Source organism: Sphaeramia orbicularis, chromosome 16 (assembly GCF_902148855.1).
Source record: "Sphaeramia orbicularis chromosome 16, fSphaOr1.1, whole genome shotgun sequence".
Lineage (NCBI taxonomy): Eukaryota > Metazoa > Chordata > Actinopteri > Kurtiformes > Apogonidae > Sphaeramia > Sphaeramia orbicularis.
In genome coordinates, this window is record NC_043972.1 from 10,540,315 (window position 1) to 10,558,779 (window position 18,465).

At 37.4% G+C, this 18,465-nt stretch overlaps 2 protein-coding genes across 2 annotated transcripts in view; both read right to left on the minus strand.

Moving 5' to 3' along the window:
- The window catches only part of bckdhb (branched chain keto acid dehydrogenase E1 subunit beta), a 108,209-nt gene extending 104,048 nt beyond the window's left edge, over window positions 1-4,161 (minus strand). Inside the window, exons 1-3 of the mRNA XM_030157118.1 lie at window positions 3,939-4,161; window positions 1,734-1,811; window positions 310-378 (exon numbers count right to left, since the gene is read on the minus strand). Coding sequence (XP_030012978.1) covers window positions 310-378; window positions 1,734-1,811; window positions 3,939-4,134 — 343 coding nt within the window. The 5' untranslated portion in view covers window positions 4,135-4,161. The remainder of the gene's footprint in view (window positions 1-309; window positions 379-1,733; window positions 1,812-3,938) is intronic.
- Window positions 4,162-5,308: 1,147 nt separating this feature from the next.
- ttk (ttk protein kinase) lies at window positions 5,309-18,228 on the minus strand. The gene is made up of 25 exons (XM_030157097.1): window positions 18,074-18,228; window positions 17,502-17,589; window positions 17,186-17,408; window positions 16,782-16,888; window positions 16,541-16,684; window positions 16,251-16,365; window positions 16,087-16,165; window positions 15,867-15,979; window positions 15,424-15,511; window positions 15,184-15,292; window positions 14,875-15,097; window positions 13,331-13,437; window positions 13,040-13,183; window positions 12,798-12,955; window positions 12,050-12,207; window positions 10,533-10,659; window positions 8,957-9,046; window positions 8,692-8,849; window positions 8,448-8,599; window positions 8,210-8,334; window positions 6,842-6,919; window positions 6,583-6,759; window positions 5,684-5,780; window positions 5,453-5,538; window positions 5,309-5,377 (listed from the first exon to the last, which is right to left on the minus strand). Exons 2-25 carry the CDS (start codon window positions 17,587-17,589, stop codon window positions 5,309-5,311), a joined length of 3,015 nt encoding a protein of 1,004 aa, XP_030012957.1. The 5' UTR covers window positions 18,074-18,228.
- Between the last annotated feature and the right edge of the window lie 237 nt (window positions 18,229-18,465).

An 18,465-nucleotide genomic window follows, 5' to 3' on the forward strand; every position in this document is an offset into this window, starting at 1 on the left:
GAAAAACTCTTCCTAAAATAATAATATCATCGACTTTGTATGATCAAGTTAATCGGGTTATCCTGGTAAAAAGTGCAAACAGATCCTTTCGGTCCTCTGCGACTACAGGAACAGTAATTTGACCCTGGATCAGAGGCAGAAAGGTGCTGTTTTTGCACAGTCTTCTGCTGCCACCTAGTGGATAAATCACATACAGCAGTCTGGAGCTAAGACACTGGAGGTCAGGGGGGTCGAACACATTTAGTTGTTGTAGTGTTCTTCACCGCTGCCGTAGCTGTTTAGAACAGACAGGGAAAGAAAGCGCCTTACCATATTTGTCTCTCAGGCCCACGGTACATCTGAAGACTCCGCCAAAGGCCACGTCCTCTCCAAAGATCACTGCGGATTAACGAGACAAAACTGTCAGCGACAAAAAGACGAAACAAAAAGGCCAGCAACATAAAGAGAAGAACCTTATACCCATTCACACCTCCTGTTAGTTGTATTTCTATCAGTTAAACTGTTGTTAAATATGAAATATCATCCTCTACAGCCTGGGGTGTGTTTGGTTTAGAACGCCGACTATAAAAACTGTTCTGCACTCAATCATTTATCTGTAATTTGAAGCAAAATGTGAAGCTTTTATAGGAAGATATGGATGAGGAATCAATCTAAGGAAGTCATCTGCAGATTAGGATGCTACATACTGTTAGCCTCACTATATGGACAAAAGTATGTGGACACGTTGAATTCAGGTGTTTCTTTTCTAACAGGGATCTGGGATACAAAACAATAATGACTAATGTCAGAATAGAGTTTTATATTATGGGATAAGTATCACTGCATTGGTTAGTTTGGCTTAAATTGTTATCTTTGATTCCAAAATGCCTCAGAGATGGGGCTGTTTCTCTCAACACTGATTTTTCTTTTTGTCCATGACAATAATTTTATATATATGATATTTTTCATGCTCTGACTGTAAATAATAATTTTCTACCACAACTAACCAGCTATCCTACTTTATTTTTGTGTGTGTATTTTTCTCATTATGATGCTCTTTGCTTCATTTTTGTTCATTTTGAGGATTTTTTTTTGTTAATTTTTTATGCCTGTGTTCATTTCTATTAATTTTGTTGCCTATTCTGTTCATTTTACAGATTTTTTGTTTTTGCAAACCATCTACTTTCTTCACATCTCACTTTGGAAGAAAAACCTCTCATCAAACTTTAAAGAAATATTGATGTTTACAAACCATATGGACATAAATATTGGGACACATCATGTCTACAGCTGTAAGATGTCCTGTTCATACTAATTTGACATATAAACATCAATATTAATAATAAATATGATATTTATCCTAACATAAAACTATATTCTGACATTAGTCATTATTGTTTTGTATCCCAGACCCCTGTTAGAAAAAAAAAACCTAAATTCAACGTGTCTACATACTTTTGTCCATTTGTGTATGAGTCAGGAAACTATGAGGCTAGTGACATAAAACTATCATAAAATCTGCCTTTAGATTTAAAACCTACTCATTCAGTTTCATTAATTACTGTGTTTCTATTGGACTCTATTAAAGGTGTGTTTGCTCAACCTCAGCAAAGAGTCAGTTTTTGAGTGTGAAGTATCTGATCACAGTCCAACATTGTACTGAGATCCTGTTCAGTACTAATACATTTTATGTATTCACTGCTTATTCTCATATTTCATACAGTAATAACAATAACGTGGCTGTTTTGCGTCACCTGCTGTCGGATCGCTGGCCAGAGTGTTGTCCAAGGCACTTGTAACAGACTGGAACAAGTTCATCTTCTGGGTGGGTCCTAGACATTCACAGATAAAAGCCAAAAAAAAAAACATATCACTTAAGTGCTTCTTGAATACAAAGAGTACAGTGTTGGACAGATATACAAGGAATCATACCAGTTATTTACGCTCAGACACAAAATTCAGGAAATAAAGGCAATGATTCACCAGTTTCGGTCGATGACAAACTCTTCTTTGTTACAGTACGAGGAATATATTTCCAATTGTTTGATGGTATCCAGTTTGACAGGATTCAGACAAAATATTAGTAGGTATTTTTGTGCCAACATCCTGCTCAAATTTATCAAAGGACAAACACAGGCCTCGTACGTCGTGTGACTCTTATTGCACCTTATCACAGCGGGGGTACACTGACCGGAGTGTGTTTGAGTTGGACAATGTGGGAAACGTCAGCAATGTTGACAGGTCGTCTCAGCGTATGATATCATGTCTAAATAAACACAACCAATACACTGTGTAGGTTAACCCTTAAGGGTCTGGGCCTACCATGACCATCTCTGAGTACTTCTGATTTTACCTTTATATATCAAATTAAAAACTGTTTACCATACCCATGTTTCACTGAGGGGATCTGAGAATTATTTGTATACTTTAACCTACTTTATTAACAAAAAAAAACCTGGACTAATCCTCAAATCTGAATCAAAAAAATAAACTATTTATTATAATAAAATCAAGGCTTAATGGACTGTTTAAAAAAAAGTAAACCTACATTTCACATATGAACATATGAAGATAGAATTGAAAATTAAAACAATCATATCTCTGATTTTACATGGTTTATCAATATTAAACAAAACTGAGGGGAAGGGTTTTTTTTTGTTTTTGTTTTCCAGCACTTTGAAAACATTGCATGGTCTGAGCATGCGTCATCATAGACCAGGGCTATTCAAATATATTTTCCCATGGGTCAAATTATCGCAATGCTTTGGACTGTGGGCCGGACCCCTGTAATATTACTCTGGATACTCTGACACATACTTTTATTGATACTTGACACATATTTTTTTTATTAAGAAAATTAAATGTAAAAAAGAAAGAAATACAAGCATATGCATCCTGTATTCCTAAATATTTTAATAGTATTTCAAAAATTATGAAATGGATCAACCCTGCATATTTTATATAATTATTTACTTATACATACTAATAATACTAATAATACTAATAATAATACACATCTGTATGTACATTTTTAATACTTCAAAATTATGAAAAGGAACATTCTCACCCACTCAAAAACTTTCACCAGTATGTGTTGCTGTATTCCTGAATGATTTGACCTTTTCTAATTCACATATGCTGTCAAAACATATCAATTAAAAGCAGAACAACTTCGTGCACATAAATCTAGCATCCCCCTATAGACGCTGGTGGGTTGAACATATTTTATTTGCATGCAATTTTCCTTACAATCTGAACGTAGTTTGCATTAATTAAAGTCTATGCTTCATATGTCTTATGTGTCTTATGTAACACTTCTTTCTCTCGTGCATTTCATTCAGAATCTGTCAAAATGTAGGATATGTAAGATGGGGTACAGGGGTTGATAAAATGCTGTGCAGCCCCACATAAAGCTGGACATCTGGTGACCTTACAAGCAGTATTATCGGGTGCAAAAGGTGAAAAAACATTGATACAATTAATCAAAAAACAAAAAACACACTATGCAACACGTTTCTTATAATGAATGTGCATTTTGCTGTCAGTCCTGTTCTGCAAGTATCCCTTTTCATTCATGCTGTTCATCATAATGAAATAAATACATACAATGCATGAATCATAATGTAATTTTACCTAGTATTTGGCAACATTATTTATAATTTAAAGCGTTAATAGTGAGTGTTTTGTTTCAGGTAAAGTGTACTTAATTTCACATAGTTCACTGCCTTTAGGACTGGTTATTGCTAATGCTAGGTAGCTAACCTAAACCCAAATATTTTAACTGACACACAAATTGACAGCACACAAACATGTTTAACGCCTTCACGAAAACTTATGCCGGTAGTTAAGTTGTCTTTTAATAGTTAAAAAGTCTTAGTATCTCCTAAAGACAACTCTTTCTGTGTATGAACTTGTCACTGGCCGTTAGCCGGTGATGCTAACGTTAGCCGGACACTCACCATATTGCGTCGGGACGGGGTCAGGTTGGTAGGTAAAGTGCGATGCATGTCTTCTTTGTGTTTTTGTGCGGGAGCTGCAGCCCGGAGATAATCTCAGCAGCGCGGCTCCGAAACAGCTCTGAGCTCCGGTGCCAAAGCCGGAGATGGAAAGTCTGGAGTTTGCACCTCGAATGAAAAACCGTGCAGCGGCGGCCATGACTGTTGTTATGACTGAACAGGAAGGGCACGCGGAACCAGACGGAAGAGATCGTCTATTGAGAAGATGATGCACTCACACAGCGGGAAGGATCGATGAAAAAACGTCTGATATTAGCCAGTCCGAGACGAATGTATGGTATTATGGATTCTTTGGTTGGTGTTTTCCATATTCTGTCGTTTTCGAGCCATACTAACGAATTAATTGATTTATGACGTTTACAATACCTGTTAAGACAAGCAAGTGATGGCACTTTTTTCAATATATCACAGATTTTTCAATGAAAGGACGTCAGGATATGATAAATTAATTAAACGACAGCTAAAGTCAATATATCACGCAGCAATCCACTCAAACAAGTGGAAGAGAAAACAAATGGAATAGATATCAGACAATGGTATCTGGGAATAATTGCAGAGTGAGACCTCTGTTGTCTCCCTGTCAGCTTCCGGGAGCGGATAAAGTTGGTGATTGGTCCAAAGGGAGGGCGGTGTGCCCGGCGCATGGTATCCATAGCAACAGTCACTGAGTGTATGGTGTGATACCAAGTGTCTACTGCCAATTAATGAGTTTTAAATCAAATAAATGCATAATATTTATTAGAGTATATCACTGTTTGTCTTTGTGGACTTAACTGACTCTGCATGTTAATTCTAATTTCGTGATGTACAATGTTTATGGCAACATTACTTTTCATCTCTTACCACTTTGTATGGCAGTATTCAAAATTTTATTAAGTACATTTTCACAAAAAGCTCCAAAGCTATCCAAGAGTCTTTGAGTATCACAAAAAACTATACAAATAAAATACATTATTATCAAGTATCACTTATTGACAATTTTTTTAATCTAATAAGAAGTAAATGAGACACTGATGTCTGGTAAAATGTAAGTTAATTATTTATACAAATATGTGGACAAATAAAAGATCACCTCAGAATACAGAGTTTATTTGACTATGGTGTATGTTATGCAAAGGTTTCATCTGACGATATAGAAAAAAAAAATCAGCAATATAACAATTTTGTTTCAAGAAAAACATATATACATACACACAGGTGAGTTAGGTCTATATCTTACACCAGAAAATACTGTTACTGTAGGCAAGTGGTTAAGAGATGTCAAGTAAAAGAAAAAAAAGAAAACAAACATCCCCATCACATATTCAGGACAGTTAAGTTGAAGACTTGGCGCACTCTGCAACATCCAGCTTCCTTCCACTGCTGCACATTTTAGCAAGATTCTGTAAACAGCAGAAAGCAGAGTTAGCAGACAAGAAAACTGTGCAAAATAAAGCTCTGCTGATAAATAATCTTACATTAGCGGCTCGAATGATGCTGTTTGGAGACTGAAGAGCTGCAAGATCTGTGAGGATCCTCTTGAGATCACTGTTTGACGGGTGCTCTGGGAAAAAAAAGGTCATTTTAGAACAGGTTTATATCACAGGATGGTCTGGAAAAAAGTCATTTAGAACGGGTTTATATCACATGATGGTTGACCCAGTTGGGTGTCAGTGGTGACGTACAGATGTGAAGGTGTGTTTTCGTACCTGGTTCAGGTGAAGCTGGTGGTTTCAGCTGCAGATATGGATGCTCTAGCAGTTCCGCAATAGAGATTCTCTCTCTTGGATTTCTTACTAAACATCTCTGTAACAAAAATATGGGATACATTTTATTTGATCAGAGATAGAGATACAGGGATAGAGCAAATGTTTAATGGTCCACCAGTGGGACTGTGCAGATTAAGTTGTGAAATGTTTGTTTTCATTGTCAATGTATTTTTCTTATTGCTTATTATTATTATTATTGTTAATTATAATAATACTACACAACTCAATCCATAACTGAACAATAACTCACCTGGTGCTGTTTCATTTATGTGCAATTCAAAATTACACAGTGTAATATCCAGATTTGATCATAATTACAATGTGCAATAATATGTTTTTACATAATTTTCCAGTCACTTTCTCCTCTATGCCTATTATTTATTATTATACTATCTGCACTCTGCTTTTGTTTTTGATATTTAAAAAAAGGGGGGAAAAAATATGTGTTTTTGTCTATTTAAATATGTGTGATTCTTTTTAAATGTCAGCCTTACTTCACTATCCATTCTGTGGATTGGAATTTCGTTCTACATGCCATATGTTGAATGACAAAGTGTGATTCTATTGCGCAACTGCCTGTTTTTTTTTTTTTTCACAACTGTTTTTATAGTTATTGTTATTACTATTTTCTTGTAATGTTTCTTATATGTGTATGTTCAGTGTTATGCTGCTACTGGAACCTCAGTTTCTTGAGGGCTCTGCACGAGGGATCAATAAAGTTCCATCTAATCTAATCTGAATCCACATTTAGATAAAAAACTACAGCTGCTCCTGTTAACAGTAGACAGCTAGTATGTTTAATGTTCACATCTCACACATACACACATAACGTTTCTCACCTGCAACACGTCTAGTAAATCCTTCTCTGCGATGTCAGGAAACTCGATCTTGTGGGCGGGGTCGATGATGGCGTGCAGCTTCGTAATCTGATTGGTGATGCTTTGAAACGGAGTCTTCCCATACGTCATACAGTACAGGATGCACCCGAGGGACCACACGTCACCTTTGGGGCTGATCTGTAGTCAAATACATATTAAAAGTTTAACACTCAGTCCTTTACTACAACCAAGTCTGACTTCGATTATTAAGTAAAAGTACCTTTGAGCGGGCTTTTCCTGAGTGGGATGAAGACGTGTCTTTGATGGCTTCAGGGGGCATGTAGTTCAGGGTTCCCATCTGAATTTGTCAAAAAAAAAAAAAAAAAAAAAAACCCCACATTTCCATTAATCTGACTGATGTACCTGGTTAGGACCTGCGAGAACTATGATGTGGTTAACAGTAGCATTAAATTAGCCACAAATTTAAATGTGTTTTTATTGTTTTACACATTTCAGTTTTGTAAGATGTCCTCCTGTAGAAGTACATCCTAATTTGTGGGTGAATCTGTTATTTGTAATCAACTTTCCAGCTCATTTGAAATGTTAGTTAAAATTTAACCCCCCCATCCTGGTGTAAGTTACAGTCTTATACATTATACTGTATATTAACCCATAAAGACCCAGAGCTACTTTTGTTGCAGTTCCCAGATGAATTTTTCTTTTTATTTATCCTTTCTTAAGGGATTTTTCACCATTTATTATCATATTATCTTCTATATTCTGCATTTTTAACTGTAAATCATATAATCAATTTAGATGCTCATGGAAACACAAAGTAAATTCAAAGGCTATTATACCAAAACAGTTAAAATTGAAGAAAAAGTGACTGCTGCAGTAAAATGTATCTGTAACTGAACATAAAAATGAGTGTGTCCATCCACTGTCATTGATCCAATTCCATGGGTTTTACTGGTGAATCAATGCTATAGAAGATGACGATGTTTCCATGGTAACTACGGAGCCTCTAAACGTCCAAATGGGTCATATCTGATGACCATGAAAAGAGGAATAACTGCATTTTACACCAGTTACACTGGTCTACAAGTCAAATGCTTCCAGGATAAAAGTAGTGAAATTTTACCACATGTGAGTCACTGATAGACAAATCCAGTCCTAAATGCTGGTTGGCTGAAGTTTCCAAGATAAAGTCTTGGGTCAAAATGTGAAATTCAAGAATTAACGAGAGAATGGGTTCAACTCTGAATGAATATTAGTGTCAGAGCTACCAGATCTACTTCAAAACACTGTCTGCACGTGACAATACATTCACTTTACAGGTTCTATCTAGAGGAACATTTATAAATCTATTGGATAAATGGACATAAAGCAACATATATGTGGAATAACACTGTTATATAACTAAAAAACATCAGCAAACCAGCACTTTAGTCATTTGTTTTCCAATTAATCTGATTAAAATACATAACACATTCAACCTCTGAGGCAGATAATTAAAAAAAAAAATGTAGACCAGTGGTATTTGCATGTATTAATAGGATTAGTGGATCAACAGGTATTAAACGGTTTAGATCAGCAGATGCTTTTGGGTCTTTATGGGTTAAATGACCATCGTCGACATTAATCTGACCTGTGAATCCTTCATAATACTCGTGACATCGGGCTGGATTCTGTTTGCGATGCCAAAGTCGATCAGTTTAAGTGATGCGTTCACAATGACAAAATTTGCCGGTTTCAAGTCACTGTGGACAATTCCTGCCAAAGACAGAACATGTAAATTGAGTTTTCAGAAGTACAGATTAATTTAGTAAAAACAGTGGGAGTCAGTGGGAGAGCAGCAGTGAGCGCGACACAGACAAATAACCCACCGTGTTTGTGGATGGTGTGGACAGCCTCCAGCATGTTCTTCCAGTAGAACTTCCTCTCTAGTGGGTTCACAGATTTTCTGTTTCGTAACCAAGTGTTCAGATCCAAGTTTCCACACTCCATCACCATATAAATGTAGTTGCTGGTTATTTCACTGTTAAGACAAAAGGCAACATTGTGAATATATTCAACAAAAACCACAATAACCTCTTTGTTTATCATCCATTTCTATGCTTTTCAACTCACTAGTCATAGAGTTTTATGATTTGATCGCTGTACTGCTGCAGGTGGTTCAGATGCTCAATCTCGTTTTTGTAACTTTCTATCGTCTGAGCGTCGGCCTCCTCCAGGTCCACGAATTTCACTGCAAACAACTGCTTTTTGTGATCAAGGACCTGGTAGACCTGAGAGGGAAAAAACAAAAACTTTTAGGTCAAGACTATAAAGACACAGTACTGGAAAAGATGGAGAATAATGACTTTTGCATGTCAGACTCAGGAGAATGGTTTACCTTACTAGATCCACCGCGTCCAATCATCTTCAGGATGAAGAACTGTTTGCCTTTAATGGTGATGGCTTCATTTGATAATGTGGTAATGGACTAAAACGAGATTAAAACAAAAAAAAAAGAAAGTCACCAAAAATGTTTCCAGGGCTACAGAGAGCAGCTATAAGACAAGTTACCGTCAGATCCAGGCCCAGATTACAACGACAGAGATCAGACGAAAGACAGCTGACCAAAGTTACACTAGTTCTTTCTCTGTATCATTTTGAGATTTTAATCCATGTGTTGCAGCAACTTTTAATAAAACAATAGTGTAGTTGCCAACAGGCTAAGTGAGGGAAAAAGGATCGTTACTTGCCGGATGCGCTGCTAAAAAAATAAAAACTAACCTCCAGGGGAATGTCATTTATTAAGGCTAAAAACGGGCAAGAAAGTATACTTTTCGCGGTCAGCAAAGTAGGAACCCCCCAGTTCATTTATTCAACAGGTGAAGAACAGCTGATTTTACTACTTTACTAACGTACCACCATCACGTGACTCCTCCCCAGATGTTCAGACAGCAGGTCTTAATGCTCGATTTGGATTTTTTGGTAAAATCCGATTTTTTTGTGTGTTCGTTCATATCACACATTAAATGCGACCTGTATCAGTTTTGAGTCTGAACTGAATGTGATCCTGAAGTGACCCACATGCACTAAAGAGGTCCTGACGGAATACCTGACCATGCAGATACACACTGTGTTTACAGAAGGAAATGTGTTTTTCCGCCGCTCCTCCTCCTGGGACACAGGAATGGGACATTTGTCGCATTTCGATGATGTAAAGGTCGGATGAATGAGACCTGGCTGTTCAGACTGAAGTCGCATTACAAAATATCAGATCCGTATCAGATTTAGGACCATATGTGAAAGTAGCCTGGGTCGGATTAGTGCTGTTCAAACTGTCTTTAACAGATCAGATACAGGTCACATACGGGCAAAAAAAAAAAAAAATCATATTTGGGCCACATTTGCCTGCAGTCTGAACGTAGCCTTAGATGACTGCGATGCACTTTATAAAGTTTAGAATTGGGTTTATCCAGACATCCCTTGATCAAATGCAGCCGGTTTAAAGTCGCTGCTGCTCCACTTTTAACTGAAACCAAAAAACGACCATATCATCCCAATTTTAGCATGAATTCATCAGCTCCCAGTTTGTTTGCGAATTGATTTTAAAATTCTTTGTATTTGTCTTTAAATGCCTCAGTGGCCTTGGCCCACAGTATTTGTGTGACCTGCTCCAGTCGTACAGATCAGTCACTGTTATTCATCCCACAGACAAACAGGAAGCTGAAGGTGACCAGGCTTTTTCAGTTGTTGATTCCAAACTGTGGAATGAACGACCTTTGCACATCAGGCAGGGCGACATTTTAAATCCTCTCTTAAAATGTACTGTTTCTCTTTGGTTCTTGGCTAACTCAGGTTGGCGTTTATTGTTATTAATTCTTTAATGTGTTTTATTTGTCCTTATGTCTGTGTGCAGCACTTTGACCATGTTGTTTTTAAAGTGCATTGTAAATAAAGTTGTGTTGAGACGATTTTACCTGTGGCGTCTGAAAACAAGGCGCTGGGTTTTGTGGCGTGCACGGCTGTTGACCCGGTTGGACTCTGTGCGCTGCTGCTGCGGACGAAACCACTTCTGGACATCTTTTTACAACAGGGGTGATAAAGCTGGTGAAGAGACGAGAGGAGGTTTACTCATGATAACGTTTCACTGTGTTACTGGGAAGTTGTGTAATTAATACAAACTGTGACAAATAGCAAATCTGCCAGGGTTGTTTTTGGAAGAACAAAGATTATTAAAGTAAAATCAAGACCTACATCATTTTTTCCATGTGTCCCTGTGTTTGGGTATCATTTAAAGCAGGGGCGTCACACTGCATTTAGTTCAGGTTCCACATTCAGCCAAAGTTGATCTAAAGCAGGCTGGACCGGTAAAATAATAACATAATAATACCCCAGGGATCAATAAACTTCTGTCTAATCGAATCTAATAGCCTACAAATAATGACAACTCCAAACTTTCCCAATGTTTCAGAGTGAAGAAAGTACAATTACATTATGAAAATAGAAACTAGCCTTCAAAAAATGTGAACATCATGAACAACCTGAAATTTCTTAAGAAAAATGAGTGCAATTTTAACAATATTATGCCTCAGTTTATAATATACATGTACATTCCAATTTGCAGATCACAGTGGATCTACAAATACACCAAACGTTTAATAACAGGCAGAATATGGTACAATTACACTGATTTTTCTTAAGGCAATTTCAGCTTTAGTTTAGTTTATTTCAGACACAAATATAATACAAAACACAGGGAAAAAATAAAACAAGACAAAAATAAAAATAAAAAAAATTGAATAATAGAAAAAAAGGAACAACTGTTGTGCCTGAAGAACACTGTTGTTAATGTTATTCCCCTTTTCTTGTGAAAGGATAGTTTGTAAATGTAAACATTCTCATGTAAAACAGAAAGAAAGCAAAAAGAAAGCAAAAAGAAAGCAAACAAAGAAAAAACAAAGAGCATAAATTTAGAGTCGTCATTACTTATAGGTTATTATATTATTTTACTGATCTGATCCATTAGATGAAATTGGTTTGTATGTGACCCTTGAACTAAAAGGATTCTGACACCTTTTATTGTTTATATCTTTAGTTTAATATTTACATTTCACTAATTCATCCCATGGCCTGGACTGGACTCTGGCCGGCCTGTTTTGGCCCACGGGCCGTATGTTTGACACCCCTGATTTAAAGTCATGTGTGCCACCTTCTTTCTTTTTCTCTCCCCTTCACTCTTTTCTTCTCTTCTCCTTCCCCCTGTTCATCTATGTCAGGTCCAGCATCGACATGTGGTTCAACAAAACTCATAATGAAGACAGTAGAATATCAAGGGGAGCCTCATATACTTTATGACGTTTCCCTTGGCAAAGCAAATTTATTCAGCACAAAAAGGCAGCCAGACTACCATTCTGCTGTTATGATGCTGAACAAGACAAGTTAGAATAAAAAAATAAATAAAAAATAAAGAGTCGTGCGTTCTTGAAGCTCCTACCTGTTAGCAGAGGGTGGTTCTGTAGCGGTTCTGTAGTTGTTTGGAGTCTGACAGACGGTTTGTGGGTTCTGTCTGGATGGAAGCTGGAGGGACGGAGTCAGTAGGGAATCCATCAAACGGGGAATGGGTCTGGGGTCTGGAGGCGTCACTCGTTTATCCTTGAACGAAAGACATTTGGAAAGAAGGATCAGCACTGAGGACCTGTCTGTCATTACATTTGGTCTTCATAAATGTTGCTGCTTACATGCACCCCCACCTGTATATTGTACATAATCAGACGTTCATTTTATCATATAGTAGCAGATTTTATGGTAGTTTTCATTCTATTCTATTTACAGGGTTCATACACAGTTTTCACGGTCAAATTCAAGCAGTTTATGTTATTGGTTCCTCTACTATTTAATACTATGTAAACAGGTATATTTTCTTTTTTTACTGTAGAATGACCGTCTCCGTAAAGCGCAGCAGAATTTCGTTGTTTATACATTGATAATCAAAAGAATCTTGGTTCCCGGGGGTACTGCTCCGTATTTGCTGTTTGGCTTCGTGTCTGCAAACTCCCAAAAAACAGACAGAAATAAAGGTGTAATGAACGCAGAGGGCGGACAGAACGCTGCGTCCGTATGCATCTTTAACAGAAAGCATGTATGGGCCTTAATGATTTAATGACATAAAGCCGAGTCTGATCAGAAGAACTCAAGGTCAACCAGGTGGTTCAAATACAGCTGTAGATAAAACATCATCCCACCTCTGGAGAAACGTGCCTGCTGACCACATTTGGGACCTTCCACTCCGATACGGCCTCTTTAGCTTTCGGCTGCTCCACAGGTCGGTTCACTGGGACCCGACCAGGAAGTTGGAGCTCCTGGTTTGACCCACAGCTTACTGAAACACCAGCCTGTGAGTCTAGATGAAGAACGAAGACATTGTTAGCGTGACTATGACCACGCCAGTGCCATAACCCATAGGACATCTTCTATTGATCTCTACCTGTGGGGGGTTCCTCCTCCTTGGGGGGTAACAGCTGCTTTTCTCCTGCTTTGAGGTTACGTATGGCCAAGTCCAGGAGCTCAGCTGGTTTGGCCTTTAATGTCTGAGCTTTGTGTAGAATTGAGGACGCTTTAATCACATTGCCTTAAAAAGGGAGAAGGATGAAGAATTACATTTAGGAGAGTAACAGATCATACTCAGAGGTGATGTAGTGATTGTAAACTGCTTGCCTTGGTTTATTTTATGTAGCACATGAAAACAAAATGAAACACTAATAAACTGCTTTCGTACCTTGGGAAACCTCAAACTGGGCGTGTGCGATGTGGACGAATCCAAACGCTTTGCAGTTGGATCTTGCAACAATGAAGTGGTCCTGTGCTTCATCTGGGTCTTCAATCCTGCACAAGAAAAAACAAATTAACTAAAAGAAACGGACATATTAACACATAACACTTGGTGAGTAGAAATGGTGTATACATGTATTTTTAGTCATATAGAACGATATTAAACGGACATGTATCACATAATAGCTCAACATTTAGTGTTTCCTTTCTTTAAAATTATTTTTTAATTGTACTGTGGCATCATTCTTAAAGCTGCGTATGACTTTCATCACCAATTTTTCATTAAATCTGTAAAACCTGAGTCATAGCCTAAGTATTACAAATCCATAAGTCTTTCCGTAATTCCGCACCTGAATTTCTTCCCTCACTGTGAACAATTCCAAAGTGTACTCCACCATAAAAATTCATTTGTTTACAAACAGAGCCGGTAGGTCACTCATAGGGATGTAACAATTACCGGTATAACAATAAACTGCGGTAAAATTGCAGACGGTTAGTATTAACATTTAAATTCTAATTATTATGATAACCATGTTTGATTACTGCACTTTTAGGAGAAAAAACCCTATGTAAAGATCTGCTTTTATGTCAAATATTTGAGTATAGTTTTAATTTATGACAATTTTAATAGTATATACCTAGTATTTGGAACCAATATTCACTTTTAAAGTCTTTGAAAAGGTTTGTTAAGCATGTTTGTGTTATTTATGCAATAAATTTTATACGTTTTTCAAATTGGATTTTATGGGTTTTTTGTGTGTTTTTTGTCCTTTTATGTTTTATAGTAGGTTAAAGTGAAAAAAATAAGAGGCACATGATATAGATGAAGTTGTGCTGAAAAAAAAGATACCAAACATGGGTATACAGTAGTAAACATTTGTTTATATAATATATAAAGGCAAACTCGAAAGAACTGAAAAATGGACAAAATAGGCTCAGACCCCTTAGGATTAATATTTGAATGTTTCTGCAACAGAAAGTACATTGTGCCTATTATTTTATTTGTTTTTTTTTGTTGTTTTTTTTTTTTTTTAAATACAACTTGGTTAAATTATTTCAGTGTGTGTATTAGTACTTTTTGAACATTTTGAGCACAATTTCAACAATACTGCGATAATAATGATAACAGTGATAATTTTGGTCACAATAACCGTGATATGAAATGTTCATATCGTTACATCCCTAGTCACTCAGGCAGCTGCATTATGGCCGCAGCAGCAACAAATACAGAAATGGCTTCATTGCCTCTTGCTACTGCGGCTGCATGAGTTTACTCTGTCTTGCCGATGATTTGAACTGAACTATGGGGGATTTCTCATACCCCTCCATTTGTAGTGTGGTCCTGAAAAATCTCCATTTTGAGGGCCAAACAGCCCTCCCCCGCAAACTCATCAAGAATCGGAACACCCCTACCCCTTCGTGTGAACGCTCAAAATGGAGGGGGAGGGGCCAAGGGGTGAAATGGGATTGGGCTTTCCACTCAACACTCACCCCTTCAGTTCTGCGTATCTGACCAGTATTCTGGCATAGCTTGCGTTTTTGCTGTACTGTCTTATTGGCATTCTGGAGAAGACTTTCGAGTAGCAGTCCTTGAGTTTATTGAGGAGGTTGACGTCTGTGTGTGGGTTTCCTCTCTTCTCTAGGTTCATAAGGAATGTCCAACACGACTCAGGAGACTGTGAACTGATGACCTGGTCAAAATTGCAAGTAACATCTGCTAAGACAAAAAGGGAACAGAGTAAAGTCAGACACTAAATATACAACAGGATACTGAGCAGCATTATTCTAATCATACAGTACCTTCCATCCTTAATGTGTCCTTGGTGTCACGGGTGTGAAGGAGTGTGGTGGTTGAGTCCACAGCAGCCTGGTCCTCCCAGGGGTAGTGTTCTGGACTGACCACTGGAGGCTAAAAACAACAGTGAGAAGATAACGTCCATCTTTGTGATACAGACAACTAGACTGAACTGAGTACTGTTGATGAAAAAGCTCCTTTTTCTGGATTCTGTTCATTCAAAAATAAAAATAACTTCTACTCACTGGAAGACTGACCAACTCTCTGTCGAGGGAACTTCTCTTAGCTGATGACAATCCAAAAACGGTGCTCACACTTGAACCAGATGTTTGCCTAAAACAAATTAACAATTCAAAGAGTTGAGTAAATTTAAGCTATGAAGGAATACATTAAATGGTATGAATATAATGCCGTTTCAAAATGCTATATTTACAAAAAGAAAAAAATGAATTTGTACACTCTAAATAGACTGCAATTGATGGGAAAAAATGACAACACATAACAGAAAAATGTATTACTCATTTTAACAACCACAGAACTGCTATTTTATGACTATAAAGGGTTTAAAATTTCCTCCTCTAGAGCAGCAAATAAGATGAATAGCCCATGAGAAGACATCCCTGCTGTCTCCATCAGAATCTCTAATAATTGTACATATGAAGATAAACCCATGACTGCATGAACTTACCTAGACAAACTGGTGGGAACTGAAATGTCACATCCCTTCGAGGACTTCCCATTCATGAAGTCATCATCCTCCTTTTCTGGGATAGAAAATGGTACAACAGGAACTCTCCCTGGCTGGAATATAAAAAGGTCAAAAGAAAATAAAAATTCTGTGAGTGTTTGATACTTAATTCAACACATGTTCTGAACATATGTAGAAAACCATCTATTGCAGCTCTCACCAAGCCAATGGCTCTTTTGCGTTGAGATGCAGACCTCCAGCCTGGTAGCTGCTCATCTGATCCTCCGTGGAGCTCAGTGCTGAGGGTCAGAGGATAGAGACAAATGTGTCACAACCGCAAAATCAACAAAAGTCTCCAAAACAATGAAAACCATTTTTGTTTACCTTGAACCAAAGATACTGGACATCTGGAATTCACCAGTCCCATCTGATATCCTGCTTACTTTATGTAACTCTGAGCCTTTCTTGACAGAATCGTGAACATTACTGTTTTGCAAAACTGAAAGAAAAAAAAAGGAAATTATAGTAAGAAGGTGCAATAAGTAACCATCAAGTAAAATGGTAACTCTACAATGTAATACTGTATTTTCAGTGACATTTCAAAAAACTACTGTATGTCAGAAAAATAATGATATGTGATTACATCATGGAACTAAATATTAATAATCCCCAACCTGGAACATTCTCCTTGTCCTCTGGACAGAAGAGCTGTGTGTTCACTGGCTGCATGGTCTGTAGCGCAGCCTCAAGCATTTCCTTTGGTTTGGCACCCAGCTCAAGAGCATTCTGTAATATAGACACTGCTCTCTTTGTGTTTCCTGGAGATGCAAAAGGGCAGACAGTGAAACACAACATATAAAGACAGAAGAGCATGTTGTTGTTGTCCAAAGAACAGCAGAGGGCACAATGTTCTACCTTGAGAACGCTCAAACTCTGCATGTGCAATGTGGACAAATGCAAAGTTCTGGCTGTGAGATCTCGCGACATTGAAGTTGGACTCCGCTTCATTCACGTCTTGTATTCTAAATGATGAAAAAACATGATTAATAGACCTAATTTCCATCACACATTCTAAGACGAATCTAAAAATTACAAACATAGACCATTAATTTTAGTACTAACTAATGATACCTTGATAAACTATTACTTATTGTTACTGATCATACTGTACAGTCACTGAACAGGCAGAGTTATTCATTCTGTTCTTTCACAATTTTGAGAAGAAGAAAACATGCTACAATTATGCAGTAATCCTCTGTTGCTGACAGTCAAACAATGGAAAAATTATATCATAATAACCATGACAAACAGTTACTCACGCTTTGAGCTCTGCAAATCTGACCAACATCCTTGCATAGCTTTCATTCTGACAGTGTTTCCCCAGTGGCATATTAGAGAATACTCTGGTATAAAAGTCCACAAGTCTGGTGAGATGATTACGATCCAACTGAGGGTCTCCTTTCTTCTCCAGTTCCATCAGATATGAGAGGCATGCATCAGGTGAGTTTGAGCCAATGACCTGGTTAATGTTATCTGTGTCATCTGTGACAAGTGAACAGTGTTATGAAGACTTTCTGAGGTATAAAATAAACAGTTGTTATACTGATCTTAGGTGATATGTCTGCAGGGCCTTACCTTCATTAAGATACTTCTTAATTTTGTTGAGCTTTTGAAAAAGCATGGCAAGTTGCTGCTTTCTGTCTGTATGCTCCTCTTCATCCATCTGAAGCATAAATGGAATAATGAAATGTACATTATGCTGGTCAGAACCTCAAATCAATAACAGTCGCTGCTTGCTATATCATTATTAAAACACTGTCAATGCATTTAGTTGCATCTGAAATGAGCAGAGCAACATTACGACCACTGTTGTATGATCGGTTTTCTATTGCTAATATGCTGCTAGTAAACATCACTACCTGGATAAGAGGTTTCTACAACGTGTGTGCAATGAAGAAAACAATCATTTATCGATGCATTCAATCAGATAACTCCCCGGACACCGATCGTCCATTACCAAAGTTTATTATTTCGTGTGTGTATGTTTTGTTTAGCATGCTAGCTAACCTAGCTAGCTAACATTTACTTCATGACTCAGTTAACGTTTACTAGCTTCCATCTTCTACGCAAAGCTAAGGAAAGGTAAGCATTTACAAAGGCATCATAAAATCATATAAGCAAAGACTGGTGACTGAAATAAGTCTTACCGTGTGTACTTTGTTATTAATTCTTTTTCTCTTCTCAGACACGAAAGGGCTCGCCTTCAACTGCCAGTTTTCAAATGTACCGCTTCCGCTCAGCGCGCACGCTGATTGGTCAGTTTGCGGTCACGCCGGATGTGGTGCGTTTACGACACAGTGAACCACAGCAGTAAAATACTAATATGTCGCGAAATATTATTTGTGCTTGCATATTTTGGCTATGTTCTGTTCTGTTCTGTTCATGTTATTATATTAATATTGTATTGCACTTTTTATGTTTCCATTGTACTCTGTATAACGCAAAATAAATAAATATGTTTTTTTTTTGTTGTTGTTGTTTTTTAATTACATGTAGCGAACACACAACTATCAATAAACCATGATAGCCTTAGCGTTAC

Coding starts and splice junctions, on each gene's coding strand:
- ttk (XM_030157097.1), bottom strand. CDS start 17,589: ATGGATGAAGAGGAGCATACAGACAGAAAGCAGCAACTTGCCATGCTT. Junction 15,512..15,866: donor GTTCCCACCAGTTTGTCTAG/GTAAGTTCATGC, acceptor AATTTGTTTTAG/GCAAACATCTGGTTCAAGTG. Junction 5,539..5,683: donor ACCAGCTTCACCTGAACCAG/GTACGAAAACAC, acceptor TTTTTTTCCCAG/AGCACCCGTCAAACAGTGAT.